Raw genomic sequence first — 16,758 nt, forward strand, 5'->3', positions numbered from 1 at the left:
GTTCTTGAAAGCACATGGCGGAATCCCTGGGTGCATCGTGTGATGCAAGGTGTTTCAAGTTTGTGGAGGCAACCGCAGGCCTTCTATTCGTGGTCGCCGGTATGGTTCAACAAGGACGATTTTGGTATATGCTTCCAGTTCGGTAACAACCCTGTATGGAAGAAAGTCGTATTCCGGATTTTGCCAGTTGTCGAAGAATGCCCAGATGAGCCCGATGAAACACCATCAGACCACGACCTGGTTTCTCCTATCTCGCCTGAAACGGCATTTCAGTCACGAGATTGGAGGAGTGATCACGATCACATTCACACCTATTCGATGTGGACAAAACGTATCCAACGGCTTGTACAGGGCTGGTACTCGGCCTGTACAGAAAGCCATGAGCAGTGCCGCACCGGAGATCAGGGCAAAGACACTGGTCATCGAGACCACAAGTTCCATCCGACGCGCCTACTAGATCTCCAAAATGGCAAGATCCGACTTGACTGCAGCCCAGGAGACCGTATGGACCAGCATTATGCATCACTGACGCATCGATGGAGCGTCAAACCCGATACTATGCCGCGTTTGAATGCGGAAGTGCTGCCACAGTGGGAACAAAACATTGATCCATCGCTCCTCACAAGGACGTTTCGAGACGCCGTCGAGGTCGCTCGCGCCTTGCAACTTCGATACTTGTGGATCGACAGTCTGTGCATATTGCAAATAGGAGAAGGCTGGGTCGAGGATTGGCAAAAGGAAGCAGCACGTATGGGAGAGGTCTATCGACATGCCTTTTTGAACATCCAAGCGGGTCGTGATACGGACGCCGGACCATACGGTCTCTTCAAAACGCCCAGTCACCGCGATATCGAGCCATACCGGGTAGAAATCGACCGAGAGGTTCCTCGACCGAGGCCGCGCTCGAGCTCACGCGAGCTACCGCCTGTCACCATCAAAGGAACGCACTTCATCGTGGAAGAGGACTTCGCCCGTGACGAGCTCATCGGCAACCCGATAAACAGACGTGGCTGGGTCCTCCAGGAGCGACTGTTCTCCCACCGTATCGTCCACTTCGGCCCAGACCAAGTCTTCTGGGAGTGTCGCGAGAAGCTCGCGTGCGAAACATTTCCAGAAGGCCTCCCAAAGAACATACCTCAGACCCTAGCCCGCGCAGCAACCACACTAGCGCGCTCACCAACAGTCTTCGAGCCCAAGACTCCCACCCGCAGTCTCACATCCCGTATTATCTCCCCACTGAAGGAAGACAAACTTCCGCTCCCATCATTTCCCTCTCTCACCTGCCACCGCGACCTCTTCGGTTGGTTCTACCTCGCCGAGCTCTACTCAGCTTGCTCACTGACGCGGGAAACGGACAAACTCGTCGCAATCTCCGGCCTAGCCCGCTCATTCGGCCTCGCCCCAGCCTACCTAACCGAATCCCAAGTCGACGTTGTCGAGTACCTACGCACCATCGCCGTGCCCCGCGCTCGTGGTGCCATAGCCTCCGAGACCCTCTTCGTCCACCATGACGAAAGGTCCGCGTGCCGGCCCGCAACAGACTACCTCGCCGGCCTATGGAAGTACGACCTCATCCCATGCCTCCTCTGGCACGTGGCCAACGGCCGCCAGACCAGCGGTCTACCATCCCAGCGCATCACCGGCGACCTCCGCGCGCCTTCGTGGAGCTGGGCATCCATCAACGGCCTCATCAACGCCAGCATCTACCAATCCTGGGGCGCCAAAACAGACGGCGTGCACCTCGCTGAACCGTCCTTCGCGGCCACGGAACCCGTGTTTGCGGACGCGCCTTGGGGACAGGTCAATGGCGGAGCATCCGCCTCGTCGGAAAACTTATCCACGAGAGGGATATTCAGTGGCCGTCCGCAGACGAGATCGAGGCTGGGAAGCTGCCCTCATCTATACGGCTGCATTCGAGCGAGGTCCGCCCCAAAATGATCCGGAGGTTCATCCGCAATTCCGCCAGCGTGGCAAAGCATCGCGTGCTACGATGTGAAGTGCAGTGCTATATGGACGATATGGAGGAGTTCACTGCAAAATTACGTCGTTCGGGTCCAAGCTTCGAAATTGGACTGTTGCCGCTTGTCGGACTACAGCGGAGGCGCGCAGCGTGGGATTCGCGTACGGGGTATGCGGATGAAGTGTACGAGTATCACGGCCTTGTTCTCGTTGCGAAGTTGGAAGCAGGCGAGGATGGGCAGCTTGCTGAGCGGTTAGGGTATTTCTGTGTAAATGATACGAAGGTCTTTGGGGCGGTCATGGCCAGGGAAGCGGATACTGAGATCGTGGTTGTTTGAGGTAATGCGATGGTTGCAGGGCTTGTGTTGGCTATGTAATAGTACACGACGATGGAGCCGGTCGTCCAGTATGTATAATGGTTCGATGCCTGAGTTGTTTCCTATCTCGCTCGAGAGACCAAGAGACATGTGAGTTTCATGAGAGACAATATGACCCTACTGATGGCCTATCCGATTGAGTATCCACAAGCAAGAGTTGACCTGAGTCACGCAAAGAGCAGTGAATGTTCCCTGGTCGAATGAGAGCAGTGATAACTTCGCTTTGCACCGGACTTCCACTCCTTCGAAAGAAGTATAAGTATCCACGTTGCCCTCTTAATCATCTTCCTTCCTGTCTCACAAATATCCGAAATGCGCATGGTACATTGCTATGCTACGAGAGCCTTCGCTGCTTTCTAGTGGGGCGAGTTCCTCCCCCACGCTTGCTTTTGTGTCAGCTGCTCGCCCGGAGTGTTCAAGGCAAGTGCTAGAATGACGAAGGGATCTTGAGGACGGCAAAAGAATTTATCTGGAACCGATGACGCGAGATGGAAGGTCCTCCTACCAGCATGGCTTTCCGCCAGCGTACAGCACCTACGACTCAACCCGTGCCTCCGCACTTAGCCCCTCCAAGCCCCTAACCCTCCCCTCCACAGCCCTCTCAATCTCCGCGTTAATGCTCAGCACCCAATGGTCTCTCTCCGCCCGACTCCTGCACTTGAACACCATTCCCCTTCCCGGTACGCCCAGCTGTGCCACCCTCTTGATCCGCGCTCTTTTCCCGTTCTTCTCTCCTTGCTCTTGAGAGGTACCAGCACCACCAAGACCTGCGGCAGTACGAAACCAGCCACGTCTCGTGTTACGCCACAGCACAAAACAAGTCATCACATCAACATCCTGGCTCGTCGATGCCTCGCCTGTTACAGTGTCAAGGTACACCCGCGGCGTACGTGCGCCGCCCGAGGATACGTTGTTCGCATCAAAGGTTTGGTTCGAATATAGCAGATCTTCCTCGACCAGGAAGCCACTGTACACATAGCACTCGCTCAGGTCCACAACCTCCTGCCGTTCCTGATGCAGATGCCGGATCTCCTTACCAGTACGTTTGCGCATTGTTGCCTGGTGTATCAGCAGCTTCCCGCCCGCCGAAAGCAAGACCGAGCAGCGTTGGAAGGTGGCACGCCGACGGGCTTTACGGAAGAGGATGCCCGAAAGCAGGACGGTGCGGCAGCTGGCTATGCCGCACATGTGGTAAAGTTCCGGGCTGGCTTCACTGCGAGAGACTTCCCATTTGCGGCCGAACTGGCCCACGAAGGCCTCCATTTCTTCGTCAATATTGAGATTGGACAGGTTGGCGCGTCGAACGGCTTTGTAAAGCTCCATGTCAGAGGTCGCGCGCAGTTTCCAGTACTTGACTAGACTCTTCAGGCGTGTGATCCATTCGTTGCGGGCTTCCTTGCTGTGGGCCTGCAATCGAATAGTGAGGCCATTATCGTGGACCAGCTCGAGCGTACGCTTGTCGTCAATTGCGGATGTTGTGCCATCTTCGTCGTCTGACGAGTCAACGTCATTGTGGAAATCCACGTCAGAATCCTCGCCTATGTTTCGATTCTCATCGCCAGGCTGTGCGCCCCATTTCATCTTCCGAACCTTGCGAATGCGGCAAAGATTGATGTAGCTTCTGCAGCTTCAGTGTTGGCGATGTTCCGTCGTGCTTCTTCTACAGCCTCAAGGTCGTGTCGCTTGACTGTTTGATGATCTCTCGACATCCACTTGATCTTGCCCTGCTCATCAACTTCATATGGCTGAACATCGAATGTCTCCGGCGTCTTCTCGATGATTTCGCTCGCAGTCGGTATATTCGAGCCGCTTATCGTAGACAACCTCGGCGGATGTGGTGGCGTCGCTTTGGCCGGCTGATTGAAGAACAGAAATTGATTCTGCGTATAATAGTACAGGCGCTTGTGGAATGTTTTGCCCATGCGCTGATGCACTCCCTTCTGCGAGGTCAGTCTGATCAGGAAGCCTTCCACCGGCGCAGGCTCTTCATGTACCACGCCTTTTTTTCCTCGGGCTGACGTTGCATAGTGCTCTTTTGGCCTCAGCTCGAGCTCGTGTGTCTTTTGCATCGCCATCGAGCCATACATCTTCTGTTCCGACACGCCGTGTACCCACTCAAGTCGATCATATCGCTTCCACGCCAACCCGATTTGCGCGGTCTTTTTCCAGCGGTCCAGAATGTCGGACCACTCAGGGTCATGACCGAGCATTGCGAGACACTTTTCAACGATCTTGCCAGCAACAGCCTGCTCGGCCTTGAGGGTGTTCACGAGTGCAGTGTTCTCATCTTCTGCGCCTTGTATGGCTTTTGTGAGTTCCTCAAACGGCTTGTCGAGATGTAGCTGCACGTCGAGATCAGGCACATTGACTTGTAATGTTGCTGGGCGCTTCCAGCCCATTGCATCCCGGAGGAATGTGTACCACTCAACCGAGTGAGCAGTAGAAGAAGCCTTCATAATGACGATTCTTGTACCCTTCCTGTAGGGATGCCACACCACGACCGATTTGTCAAGCGACGAGTATAGGTTCACACGGGTAGTCTTCGGATCCAGCCTCACTTCTCTTGACGGCTTCTTGCGTGTAGACTCATTCTCGATTTCAGGTATGACTCGTGTTTGATATATCTGAAGTCGGAAATCATCGGCATCAGACACTCCACTCTTCCGCACGACCACCATGAACTCTCGCCACTTCTCAAGCATGCGTGTCTCGACTTTCAAGCTTTCGTTCTCGTCCAGAGTGTCAGGCGGCTGCTGGGTAGTAATGTCTATACGGACGAGCATACGCTCCATTTTGACGATGGTGCCTTCTCTCAGTGTATTGCGTCTGTGGCCAGTGACGCGTTTGCGCGTGCTGTCAACACGTCGATGGACTCGAGCCTGCCGGTTGGTGATGCCTTCCGACACCTTGAAGCGAACGCCAGTACTACTACGCTGGAGTTGCATTCTGGGCTGGTCTCCATTTCCTATAAACGGTGACGGATCATGGTCTTGCATTGGTCGCATCGCGGACTTGGGACTGATTGGTCGAGCTGGGCTGCCGGTGCGCTGAGCAGCAGCGTCTTTGTCTCGCCGCAGGAGTTCTGTTTTTGAGCCATTGTCCGTCTCTGGAGATGCACCGTCTGTGTATGCTGATTCTCTGATCGACGAAGAGAACCGTGTACCGTCACTATCGTCTCGACTAGGTTCATCTACCACGACAGATGGACCAGACTCTTGACGATCGACCACAGGCCCCTCGGCTGTCGATGACGATCCGATTCTCTGCTGAGCTGTGTGAAAGCTCTCCTGTTTTGAAGCCACTGACTTGTCTGCGGATCCTATGGGATGTTCCGAAGCACTCTTAGTATTCTGAAGCCTCTTGTCCCTCGATATTGGCATGGCTTTGGGCGATACTATCCCCGAAGAGACGGGACTTAGCGCCTGCTGTGCATCATGTGTAGACACCAGCTCTACTTGCCTCAACTCGCGTTCACCATCAGTGTCCTCGTCCGATGCCTCGACCTCAGTCTCTTCATCAGACGCACCCTGCTCAGCAGGCTCCGGATCATCGACATCTTCAGGCTGCGGAAAGCTGAAGTTGACTCTCGCAGCTGTTGAAGGTCCGCCGGGATCAGCTATTGACATCGACCGTCGATGCGGTTGACCCTGATCTTGCGCAGCCGAGAACGAGGCGGTGCGAGAGGTGTAGTTGCTCAGCTCGAGGCGTCGTTTGTACCATGATTTCCTGTTGTCCTTGAGCCAGCCCTCGGGTATAGGGCCGATGAAGAAGCGTCGCATAGTCAGGTGAAGGTGCTCGGGCGAGGCATGCTTGAGACGATGGGACGTGTACGATATGTCGTCCGCCATGTTAAGGTCTGCAGCCCGCCAGACGATATGGTCAAGTGTATAGATTCATCGTTAAGTCTACAGTGTAGCGAAATGCAATGTGAGAATACGCGACGCGCGTTGGCTCTTTCCACCGTCAATTCATCTTGAGTGTCTCGCTCTTGCTCGAGTTTCTTCCCTACGCGCTTGCAGGGAAATTCAAAATGACGTCGCCAGGCAGCCCCAATCTACATGTACAAAAAAGCGGTGCCCCAACCTGTGCCGGCCTCGACACCACCACGAAAATTAGGTACTAGTATTGGTCTCTCTCACTCATCACAACGTCTTTGGGTTTCCAATGTTCAGTCTGACATCCATGCCATGTGTGTATGGAAGCACGTCAATGTCGACTTCATGTTCATGTTCCGCTTTCGCAAAGCGGACGATACGCTTGCAAGGTGTCATGAGTGTACTGTCGTCGACTAATCATATGATTCGCAGGAGATATATGCCCAGTCAATCTAAAAGTAAGATCGCATCATTCATGCATTTCATCTATGGATGTTATACACTCGGCTGGATTCAGTGCACTCGTGATGATCTATATGCCTTTCTTCGGATCTTCCTCAGGTCAACCAATCCAACTTCAGGCCTTCCATTTGTTCTAGTAGCAAATCTTCACTCACTTTCCACAGACTCGAACTTTTGCTCCATCTCCTTACCGCCCAGAAGATGGGTGCAGAACAGCTCAACAGTCCAAACACAGATGCAGGAATCCAGTATTTTTGCACATGATAGTGCCGATGGTAGAATTCTCCGTTCTCAAAGTCCATGTAGCCACCGTAGGTTCTGCTGCCAAATACGCTAACTTTGCAAAGACAACTGTTAAGCCCATTCGTGAGCTGCAGCATCATGATCGTGAAAAGAGCGAGGGCACTAAACCCGTTCGTGAACCAACTTATACAGCGGAGAAGATCAGATGGTTCTTGCCAGATGCCCAAGATGACCCAAGAGACACTGCTGACCAAAAACCAAATGAAGTATGCTAGTGAGCGACAACCGAAACCGATAGTTGGTGTGTTGAAGGATACCTCGAATGCCATGGAGAAAGCCATGATGACAATTGCCTGGCTAAGCAGCCAGATAATATACCACGATCGCGGCCGGCTTCTGATACAGGCTTCGAAGCTGTTGGGTGTGGCGTTGGCTGTCAGATCGGCAAGACGGAGATGCTTTTCATCCTCGTACTTGATCTTATCGAGGACCCCGTTGACAATGCCACAGTAGCGTAGGCGCCGTCCTTGACCGACGAAGGCTCCGATGTCGAATTGGTCCATAGGCTTCTCGAGCGCCTCCTCAATTGATTGTGTCCATAGGGGCACTGACGGTGCGATAGTGACAGGTACCACAGCGGAAACGTTGTATAACCAGCGTTGAATCAATGTCGCACATCTTGTCGCGGAGACTGGATTACGATCAACGATGCTAGTAACCACAATGACAGGTAGCCAGCTGAGAAGGAGTCCCAGAGCGAGTGAATGCGCCTTGGTATTGTCGCCGAGATCAGCGAAAGCTGTTACAACCGAGATGATGAATGCGATCAGGAACCAGATGATGCTTACAGCCACCGGCCATACTGCCTTGCGGCGCTGCAGCCGAAGCTGGTATGCCAGATTTGCCGTCAGAATGTGCAGTTGATGGCGCTGTGTCTCGTGGATTTCTTGGTCTTCAAGAAGCGGCCACAAGGTTCCTCTCAAGACCATCGTGTTCCGTAGAAAACGCTGCCTCTCCTCGTCCCTGGGTTTCGTTGGGAACTCGTACTGATTGATGCAGCTCAACACGTAGTATGCATCGGATGCTTGCTCCTGCACCTCCCGGCGCCGTGCGCGCGTGACAGCGTGGCACATCGTTGAATCAGGAAGATGTTGTATAGTGTCGTGGATAAGGTGGCCGCTGGGCCTCCGAACCAATTTAAGAATGCCTCCAGGTTGCGTCGCTTGCGATCGCTAAGAGACTCATAAGGCAGCTGGCTGAGCAATGCTACAGCTGGTAACACCCACGTAGTTAGAATCTGAAATGCTTCTATGACTGAGAGGAGTTCTGGTTCACTTCCACATGCTGCTTCACAGCCCTCGCGTGTCAATGTTAGAGGGCGTTCAGAATCGTCCCCTTCAAACCCGAGGAGCTTTCCGTGATATAGTAGATCAAAACCATACTCGTCGACTAAAGCTTGGATCGAATCGTTGGCGAGCAATTGCTGTATATTCTGCTTGCATTGGTCAAAGTCAGCGCTGAACGCTAGAGCTACAAGGCTGACCAAGGTCAGTGTCGTGAAAGCTGTCTGCATCGCAGCATGTCTAGTAGGTCGCAGTAGCAATGAGCTGCATTGTAGGTGATCGAGGCTTTTTGAGGCAGGCAGGTGGGCGTGGCGGCACAGACCCCTGTTCCTACCATCGTCCACCACAGATTGCACTGCCGCAATGAGCTTTGACTCGAAGCTGCGTGCCGCCTGCCCCAGCAGAAGTACCGTCTCCTCATTCGACATCTGTGATATACATCTCCGCAAATGCCTGAAACCTAAAGCCAGTTTCTTATCACAATACGAGATATACTCGATCAGGCTGGAGGCGCAGCAGTAGTTGACGCCTTCGGCGGCAGAGATCAGCCACCCCCTTACCTTCGCCGGCGCGGCGGCGTCAAGCGGTCTGGTTCGCACTGCAATGCATGGGCGCAAGTTCGTATCTCTTGCCTTGGCATCATCGTCCTGCAGAGGTGAAACGTCATCGTAATCTGCTCTTAGGCTTGAATCGATTCAAAGTTGATCAGCCTTACACATTCGATTCTCCCCATGGGGTACAGATACGCAGTTATCCTGTCTGGGTGTAGAACCGTCAGGCACCTATCGAAAGCGCTCAAGCGACTCAGACCAGCGTTCGAGTAGCGGACTTGTTGTGTGGGATGGAATGTCGACCGTGACGCTCAAGGGAGTAAACTTGAAAACACCCCGTGATCACGTGATCAAGTCGCATACTGCCAATTGGCGGGGAGGCGACAAGGTTGGGGGAAACAAGTGCTCCTCCAACCGCACCCCTCGATCCAGAAACATCTGTGCTGAACACCTATCCTTTGTATCTCCTTCTTCCACGAACCGCCCACTGAACAACTCACCCCTCCTCACACACTCGTTGCAGGCTCAATCACCAAGCCACGCCATCACGATCACCACACTCATACCAGGTCACCGCAATCCACCACTATGGCCGCCCAAAAACCCATAGCCCCTTCCCAAACCTGGTTCGACACCCTCCAAACGCACTTCGCGGACGTCCCAATCTCAGACGGCGGTATAGACACAGACAAATTCCTCTCCGCCGCCGAGTCCACCACCTCCCTCTTCGACCTGCTGGGCTCTGTCGCCTTCACCCCCGTGAAGACCGACATGACGGGCAACATCAAAAAGATCCGCACCGCCTACCTCGCCAACCCCACACAATCCACCACTCTACAATCCCTCTGCAAATACGAGTTGTCAACAGGGAAACATACCGCCACCGAAGGCCTCCTGTGGCTCGTCCGCGGACTGGATTTCACCGCACAAGCTTTACGGCAGGACCTCACACAGAACCCAACTATTCCAACAGCATCAGACGTATCAACAGCGCAGAAACCAAAAGCAGAGCTAGCAGAGTGTTTCCGCACAGCATACAAGGGCACGCTAGCCCCACACCACGGGTTCATGGTGAAGCCGATTTTCAGCGCGGCGATGAGCGCGACGCCGTACAGGAAAGATTTCTACGCGAAACTGGTCGGGAGCCAGGTGCCGCCGGAGAAGGCGCGAGAGGAAGTCGAAAGGTGGGTTGGGGCGCTGGAGGAACGGGTGGCGATTCTGAAAGGGTTTACGACGAGTAAGGAGGCGAAGTGGTGAGGATGGGACGGGGCTCTTGGTGCATTTTGTTCTTGGAGGTGTTCGTGAAGATGGTAAGAGCTGCGGAAAACCGGGGTCGTCGCGGGAGTACGGGGTGGACAGGACGAGGGGACGCATATTTGATGGTTAGAAGCAGCTTGTGGGAAGAAAGCCTTGATCTGGAACAGATCATGAAAAGTTGAGAGGGGCCAAAAAGTCGTCTGGCAAAAGAGAAACCTGCAACAGTGCGAGACCTTTCCTCAAGATCTGCTATATGCATGTCACGCCATTCCAATGCAACCAATCATCTTGCCACAGATACTCCCGTCCGACTTGGTGATATACTGTACACGTCTCTTCTCTCCATCCTCTACGGCTTTACCCCTACTCGCGCCGCCCAGTAGCAGCACCCAAGTGGCCAGCCTCCAAATTCTCCAGCTCCCTCGTCGAAGCATTCCTCCGTTCCAGTTGCTTGACCTCCTTCTCCCACTCCGCCTTCCTCTTCTCCAGTCGACCCGCCAGCACAGCCCTAGGCTTGTACCGATTCCACCAGCTCCACTGATCGTACTCTTCCAGCTCCTTCTCCGCTTTCGCCATCCTATACTCAAATGTCTGTTTCCGGCGCTGCAACAGCTCTTCCGGCTCCTCTTCGACATACCGGCTCTGCCTACCTGCTCTTTCATACGTTCACGCGCCTCCATATTGGGCTGCAGATCCAATCTCTGGTGCTCGTCTAGCACTACGTCCAGGCCGGCCTGCTCGAAGACAGCGGCAAAAGCTTCGACCACTTCTACCGCCGTGGCGCGCGTGTTGGGGTCGTTGCGCATAGCTTCATCCAACGCATCGCCGTAGTGCCGTGCCGCTTTCGTGCGCGCCTTCTGCTCCCTCATAAGCATGTTCACGACCGTCTTGCGTGACGCTGCGCCACGCAGCTGGGCGAGTAGCACAGTAATTTTGTTGTCGGCCGCGGTCCACACGCTGCGCACGGCCTGCTGGTCAATATCGAGTTTCGCTTCCGCCACTGCGTCATTCGCTACCCGGCCTTTGCGCTTGGCGGGGTAGTTGTGCTCGTCGATATTCAGCCATCGCGGGCTGTACCAGGGCTCGAGCACCGCCACTACGCGGCCAATGACCAAGTTCTGGCTGATCTGGCCATACCAGTTGCTGTCGCGGCTCTTCTCCCGGTCGTCGACGTCGCCTTCCACCCAGATATGGTTGTACTGCACAATGACTTCGGACGGGCCGTCAAAACCCGACAGGGGCGTGACGATGTCACCTGGCAGACCGACGACGCGTTTCACTGCGATTTTGGTCGGGTCGTGCGGCGTGGTGAAGACGACAATCTCGCCTCGTCTGATTGTGCCGTCCGGTGTGTACTTCATGCGGAAGAAGCCGAGGTTCTCCATGCCGAGCTTCTTGATGAGGAGCTTGTCTTTCGTCTCGGGCAGGTCGGGCGTGTTGTTCGGGTTGAGAAATGGAGACATGGAGCTGCCATTGGTGTGCATGACTTGGTAGGGAAAGTGGATGATCGCGACTGAGATTATGGGCAGGAACTTGAGGACGTTGCCTATGAACCGTCGGTATGGTGCTGGTATTTTGTGTATCTGGCGTGAAATGGCTCGGAAGGGTGCCCATATTCGTGCTTCACGAAAGTTCCTCCAGAGCTCTTTCCAGAGCTGTCGCATCTCTAATTGTTGTACTCTGCTCCATACTGATGCCTTGGGTCTGGCCTTGGGTATGGGCCTCGGTGTAGGAGGCACGTAGCTGCTTCTGACACGACTCTGCGTCTGAAATTGTCGTAGTGGCTTGTATGGTGAGCAATGTCGTAGAGCCAGCTGCAGCCCTCTTGATGCCGGAGGCATAGCTGCGATGTTCCAAGCAGGTCTCTCCCGGGGCAGGGCCCGCGTCCCTGATGCTACCGCATTGTGTCCCGACTATGCCAAGGTCGTCAGACTAGAGCCAATCTCTGTGGTGTTGCACTTGTCATAGCCAGTGTCTTGCTCCAGTCCTCACGGACGATCGAAAGCACATCGACGAGTCGTCCGTGTTCAGGACTTTGCTGGTGTTAAAGCCGGCAGACATACGTTGGAGAAACAGGAACAATTGCGTCAATCTGCACTTTTTTCTCCGCATCTCGGTTCTGCGGCTCTGCTGCCAGATGCATCGACAACGCCATCGGCTTACAACGAATTGGATGGCACGGGTATGCGCGTACATCCAAGGACCAAGCTTCGTCCGGCCAGACCTTTGCATTTGTAACGATAGCGGAACATCTTGCAGGTGTTAAGAATCTGCGAAATAAAACCACCTTCGATTCCGTAAACAAAACTCGGAAGGTGCAGAGCACGTAATTGGCGGACAGCGACGTCACACACTACCGGATACGCGAGGGAGTAGTATATTTTGACCATTCATGCTCTCATGACAACGAGCAATTCACCAAAAACTCGTCTTGCACAGTACGCCTCACACGTATCCAGCAGGCCATCCCAAACTAGCAACATGGCTACTGAATCGAATCTCGTCCTCTATACCGATGCTACTCCTAACGGCATCAAAATCACCATTGCCCTGGAAGAGCTCGGCATTCCTTACACGGTCAAGCATCTCGACATTTCGACGAATGCTCAGAAGGAGCAATGGTTTTTGGACATCAACCCTAACGGCAGGATTCCCGCCTTAACCGACAAATTGGAGGATGGCACACCCATAAACCTCTTCGAGGGCGGTAGTATCCTGCAGTATCTCGCTGAGCGGTATGACAAAGACCACAAGATCAGCTATCCGAGAGGCAGCAAGGAATACTTCGAGACCGCAAACTGGGTGTATTGGCAACACGGAGGTAAGGCCCATACATTAACCTAGCACCTCTTGATCTGGAACACCTACGCATCCCTGAAATAACAATGACTGATCTGATGCGACCATCGCAGGCCTGGGACCCATGCAAGGTCAGGCGAATCACTTCTTCCGATATGCGCCAGAAAAGATCAAGTATGGCATCGACCGGTACATCAACGAGTCTCGCCGGTTGTATCGTTGCCTGGACACGCAGCTCGGCAAGAGCAAGTCTGGCTTCATCGTTGGCGATCATGTAAGAAGCCGCGCCCAAGTCCTGAAGCGTCGTCCTCTGACACTGTTCCAGATCTCGCTGGCTGACTTTGCCTGTTACGGTTGGGTATACTGGGCTGGTTGGGCTGGTGTCGATATCGAGGAGTTCCCGAACGTCAAGGCCTGGGAGGCGATGATGACAGCTCGTCCTGCAATCAACAAGGGCAAGGATATTCCGAAAACGCTGAATGTCAAGGAAAAGATGAAAGATCCAAAGTTTGCCGAAGAGTATGCGAAGAAGGCGAGTGGGTGGATCATGAAGGGGATGGGTGATGATCAAAAATGAAGTAGATACATCGGCTGCATCTCAAAAGATGTCAGCTTTGACGTTATGAGGACATTCAGGCATCACAGCCGTCGTCCGGCATGTCGTCAAATATTGCTTGTACGTCTCGAACCAGGTGCCATGTTTTCATATATTTACCCAATTCGGTGCGGTGACTTGCCTCTGCACAGGCACATGCAACGAAAAGCCGTGGCGACAAAGCATAAGTTATTCATGGATCCCGAGGCCTTCCGCATATCACGCAAAGGATGAGATGAAGTCAATGACATGAAGAAATCAAGGTAAGCAAGAACAAACAATTTGAAGCAGGAAACCGCGACTCGCGCCAAGGCTCTGCCGCAGCCTTCTCCGAAATCTTGGCACACAGCTCCACCATTGCATGCGCTCAATCCTCCATCTTTGTGGCCTCAACTTTTCCCTCTGGAGACAACGAGCTTTCCTCGCTCCTTTCATCACATCACAAACCCTTCAGAGGCGCAGGATACCAACCTCTTTGCGACCCAACCCAACCACACACAATGGCTCCCACTCAGGTAAGTGCGCCGCACCGCTTTGCTGCCACCCACGACCTCTTGGAAAAATTGGTCAGAGCAGTAGGCTAAGGCATTTCTTTTCGTAGTCCTCGAAGAAAGGCGCGAAGACCAAGGTCACTAGCAAGGTATGTTCCATTCCTCCTTCACTCCTCCGCAGGCGCCCGGCTGACGTCTCGCGCAGTATACCATCAACTGCACGCAGCCCGTGTCCGACAAGATCTTCGACATCAGCGCGTTCGAAAAGTTCCTGCACGACCGCATCAAGGTCGAGGGCCGCACCGGCAACTTGGGCGATGATGTCGAGATCAAGCAGGTCGGCGATGGCAAGATTGAGGTTGTCACGCATATTCCATTTTCGGGACGGTATTTGAAGTACTTGTAAGTGCGCACCTAAAGAATAAGGCTTTCGAACGCTTGGGAAAGTTGTATCTGGAAGGACACGGGCTGACAACAGCGCAATACAGGACCAAGAAGTTCCTCAAGAAGCAGCAGCTCCGCGACTGGCTGCGCGTGGTCAGCACGAGCAAGGGTGTCTACGAGCTGCGGTTCTTCAACGTCGTGAACGAGGAGGGTGATGAGGATGACGAGTAGAACTCTGTCGCATCTGATCCTGATGATGATTGAGTACGGAATCTCGCTGATGTCCCTCTGGCCTCAATCGCTCTATCCAGGTAATGCTGTCGACTCATTGATTTGAGAGGACGGCATCGAAGGCTACAAGCACAGATCTGCCAGAACGAAGACGACTCGGCGATGAACGTGCTTCTCCAGGGAGTGTAACTACTACCTAAGTATGCACAAGCATAGATTCAATCAATGAGACAAATTTGTTGATGAATGTCCTGGTATGAGCACTGATGCGAAACGCAAATGAAGCCGCAGGCAAAGTGATAGCTCTTCCCCATGCAAAGAACACTTGAATGGCTCTTGGCCGAGTCAGTGAATTATTTCTTTCGGTTTGCACCGGATGTCTACTGCGTTGACTGGTATAAATAATTGTCTTGCCGACTCGGCTTCGTCTTCCTTTCCTTCTCTCCAGCATGAAAGAAGAGCTTGACAATGCGTTGTCATGCCTGCGTAGTATTACCTGCTTGCTGCCTGGTGGGACGAGATCGAGACTTTTGCATTCTTTTGGTCGGGGCGGTCTCTTGGGAAGTTGCTGAGTCTCTGTCTCATGTCTGCTATGTGAGCATTCGTTTCGCTCGCAATTGATGCCCTAACTTCCCGACGTCTTGGGCACTAGCATCTTCATACCCGCCTATACAACCATACTTGATACCGCATATTCTCAAGCTCAAGCGCATAGCTTAGTTTCTCCCCCTTCCCATTCTCCCCAACCCTGAACCACCGACTCTCTTCTCCAAACACCAGGTCCCACTTGCCCTTCGCGACTTCCATCAGGGTATGCTGCAACAAGAACTTCATAGGATACTTCTTTGTCTCGCCACTTTGCCCGACGCCTACCTGTGAGTAGCTCCCTGGACTATCGACCACCAACAGCTCACTCCCAACATGCATCCAATCGCTCAGATTCAACAACATTCCGGTGGTCTTCGCCCTGCTTGCACCGAATAGCTCGTTGAGCGTGAACATTATCGTCACCAGCCCCACGCCCCTCACCTTTGCCTGTAGGGCCTGGTCCCACGGATCCAAGACGTCCATTTGAACGAAGCTCATTTCTAGATTTGAGGGCTCGATGAGAGGTGCATTACTTGCCTTGGCTGTCGCACTTGCATAGGCAGACAGTGCAGGCGCTGTGGTCAGCGCGGTCTGTAACTTTGACACCACGCTCGACCAGTTGGCTATGTCGAGAAGGGTCACTGACAGCGGCGGCCGCGGTGTGGCGGTATGGCCAGAACCAGGAGCAGTGGTCGTGCTCGCGCACAGCGCCACGAGTTCCGCGCCTGCCCCGCCGCCTATGCAGAGAATTTGCCTTTGATTGCTGGTGGCTTCATCTAGGCCTGCAATGTGTGATGGCAGTGATGCGTCGGCATCTGCATTACGTGATGACAGCGACGACAGCGATGACAGACCGCCAGAGTGTGACAGGGAAGCGAACAGCTCCGCGTAACCCAATGCACGTGCGGCGCTCCAGCGCAGCGCATACGCATCCAAGTATTCGGGTTTGCTGAATGCAGGCACGAAGTCGCGGTTGTAGAGATGGCCTTTGACTGTCTGGATCTGCGCTTTGAGATCAGTGGGGTTGGGGCAGGGGAAGGCGCGGGTGAAGTGGTCTAGGATGAGTTGTTGGAGTTCGATCGGGAGCAGATTCTTCTCTTCCTTGACCTTGCTCGCACTGGTGACATTCTCGGATTTGCTTGCAGTAGTCTGGGGTTTGGCAGAGATCTGCTGCTTGCGTCGTGGAGCCATCCTCAACTCTCTTCCGATGACAGATAGCCTGGTGCTGCAGCGATGTTGTTGAGTCCGAGAAGCAGTCGTGCTGTTCGTAGCACGATGTACGTCAAACTTGCGTCGGTCAATTCGTCAACTGCAAGATCATGCACGTCGTTAGGTCTCAGCAGTCACAGGCATGTGATCTGTGCTGAACCGGTGAACCTCATCAAGACAATCGTCCCGATCAATTGTCGAGGCCAGATGTCGCCGTTGTCATTCAACCAATGACCTGCCGCCACGGTGCTGTGGCGGTATGGCGGTGTGGTGTCAAAAGGCTGGACCCATTTTGCGAAAGGAAACGATAAGATGCGGTGGAGTTGAACGGAGAAAGTGGAAAGTCACCAGGAACAGCGGACCCTGAATTTTCAGAGTGCAGGTGAGCGAGGAT

The 16,758-nt window shown here is 53.7% G+C and overlaps 8 protein-coding genes across 8 annotated transcripts; 4 read left to right on the plus strand and 4 right to left on the minus strand.

Moving 5' to 3' along the window:
* Nucleotides 1–558: 558 nt before the first annotated feature.
* Nucleotides 559–2,297, plus strand: AB675_6992 (uncharacterized protein; the record flags this gene model as incomplete). Its single annotated transcript, XM_018147324.1, has 2 exons — nucleotides 559–1,800; nucleotides 1,845–2,297. The coding sequence occupies 2 exons, from the start codon at nucleotides 559–561 to the stop codon at nucleotides 2,295–2,297; spliced, it is 1,695 nt and encodes a 564-aa protein (XP_018003244.1).
* Nucleotides 2,298–2,870: 573 nt separating this feature from the next.
* Nucleotides 2,871–6,184, minus strand: AB675_6993 (uncharacterized protein; the record flags this gene model as incomplete). The annotated part of the gene is made up of 2 exons (XM_018147325.1): nucleotides 2,871–3,954; nucleotides 4,044–6,184. 2 exons carry the CDS (start codon nucleotides 6,182–6,184, stop codon nucleotides 2,871–2,873), a joined length of 3,225 nt encoding a protein of 1,074 aa, XP_018003178.1.
* Nucleotides 6,185–6,768: 584 nt separating this feature from the next.
* Nucleotides 6,769–8,049, minus strand: AB675_6994 (uncharacterized protein; the record flags this gene model as incomplete). The annotated part of the gene is made up of 1 exon (XM_018147326.1): nucleotides 6,769–8,049. The coding sequence occupies one exon, from the start codon at nucleotides 8,047–8,049 to the stop codon at nucleotides 6,769–6,771; it is 1,281 nt and encodes a 426-aa protein (XP_018003585.1).
* A 1,349-nt stretch (nucleotides 8,050–9,398) lies between these two features.
* Nucleotides 9,399–10,067, plus strand: AB675_6995 (Pleckstrin homology domain-containing family A member 8; the record flags this gene model as incomplete). Its single annotated transcript, XM_018147327.1, has 1 exon — nucleotides 9,399–10,067. The coding sequence occupies one exon, from the start codon at nucleotides 9,399–9,401 to the stop codon at nucleotides 10,065–10,067; it is 669 nt and encodes a 222-aa protein (XP_018003245.1).
* Nucleotides 10,068–10,430: 363 nt separating this feature from the next.
* AB675_6996 (uncharacterized protein) lies at nucleotides 10,431–11,908 on the minus strand (the record flags this gene model as incomplete). Its single annotated transcript, XM_018147328.1, has 2 exons — nucleotides 10,431–10,644; nucleotides 10,701–11,908. The coding sequence occupies 2 exons, from the start codon at nucleotides 11,906–11,908 to the stop codon at nucleotides 10,431–10,433; spliced, it is 1,422 nt and encodes a 473-aa protein (XP_018003339.1).
* Nucleotides 11,909–12,548: 640 nt separating this feature from the next.
* Nucleotides 12,549–13,443, plus strand: AB675_6997 (Disulfide-bond oxido YfcG; the record flags this gene model as incomplete). Its single annotated transcript, XM_018147329.1, has 3 exons — nucleotides 12,549–12,888; nucleotides 12,980–13,140; nucleotides 13,192–13,443. The coding sequence occupies 3 exons, from the start codon at nucleotides 12,549–12,551 to the stop codon at nucleotides 13,441–13,443; spliced, it is 753 nt and encodes a 250-aa protein (XP_018003333.1).
* A 518-nt stretch (nucleotides 13,444–13,961) lies between these two features.
* On the plus strand, nucleotides 13,962–14,567 carry AB675_6998 (60S ribosomal protein L22; the record flags this gene model as incomplete). Its single annotated transcript, XM_018147330.1, has 4 exons — nucleotides 13,962–13,976; nucleotides 14,063–14,101; nucleotides 14,158–14,354; nucleotides 14,441–14,567. 4 exons carry the CDS (start codon nucleotides 13,962–13,964, stop codon nucleotides 14,565–14,567), a joined length of 378 nt encoding a protein of 125 aa, XP_018003561.1.
* Nucleotides 14,568–15,224: 657 nt separating this feature from the next.
* On the minus strand, nucleotides 15,225–16,346 carry AB675_6999 (uncharacterized protein; the record flags this gene model as incomplete). The annotated part of the gene is made up of 1 exon (XM_018147331.1): nucleotides 15,225–16,346. The coding sequence occupies one exon, from the start codon at nucleotides 16,344–16,346 to the stop codon at nucleotides 15,225–15,227; it is 1,122 nt and encodes a 373-aa protein (XP_018003250.1).
* Between the last annotated feature and the right edge of the window lie 412 nt (nucleotides 16,347–16,758).

Source organism: Cyphellophora attinorum, assembly GCF_001299255.1.
Source record: "Cyphellophora attinorum strain CBS 131958 chromosome Unknown Contig5, whole genome shotgun sequence".
Lineage (NCBI taxonomy): Eukaryota > Fungi > Ascomycota > Eurotiomycetes > Chaetothyriales > Cyphellophoraceae > Cyphellophora > Cyphellophora attinorum.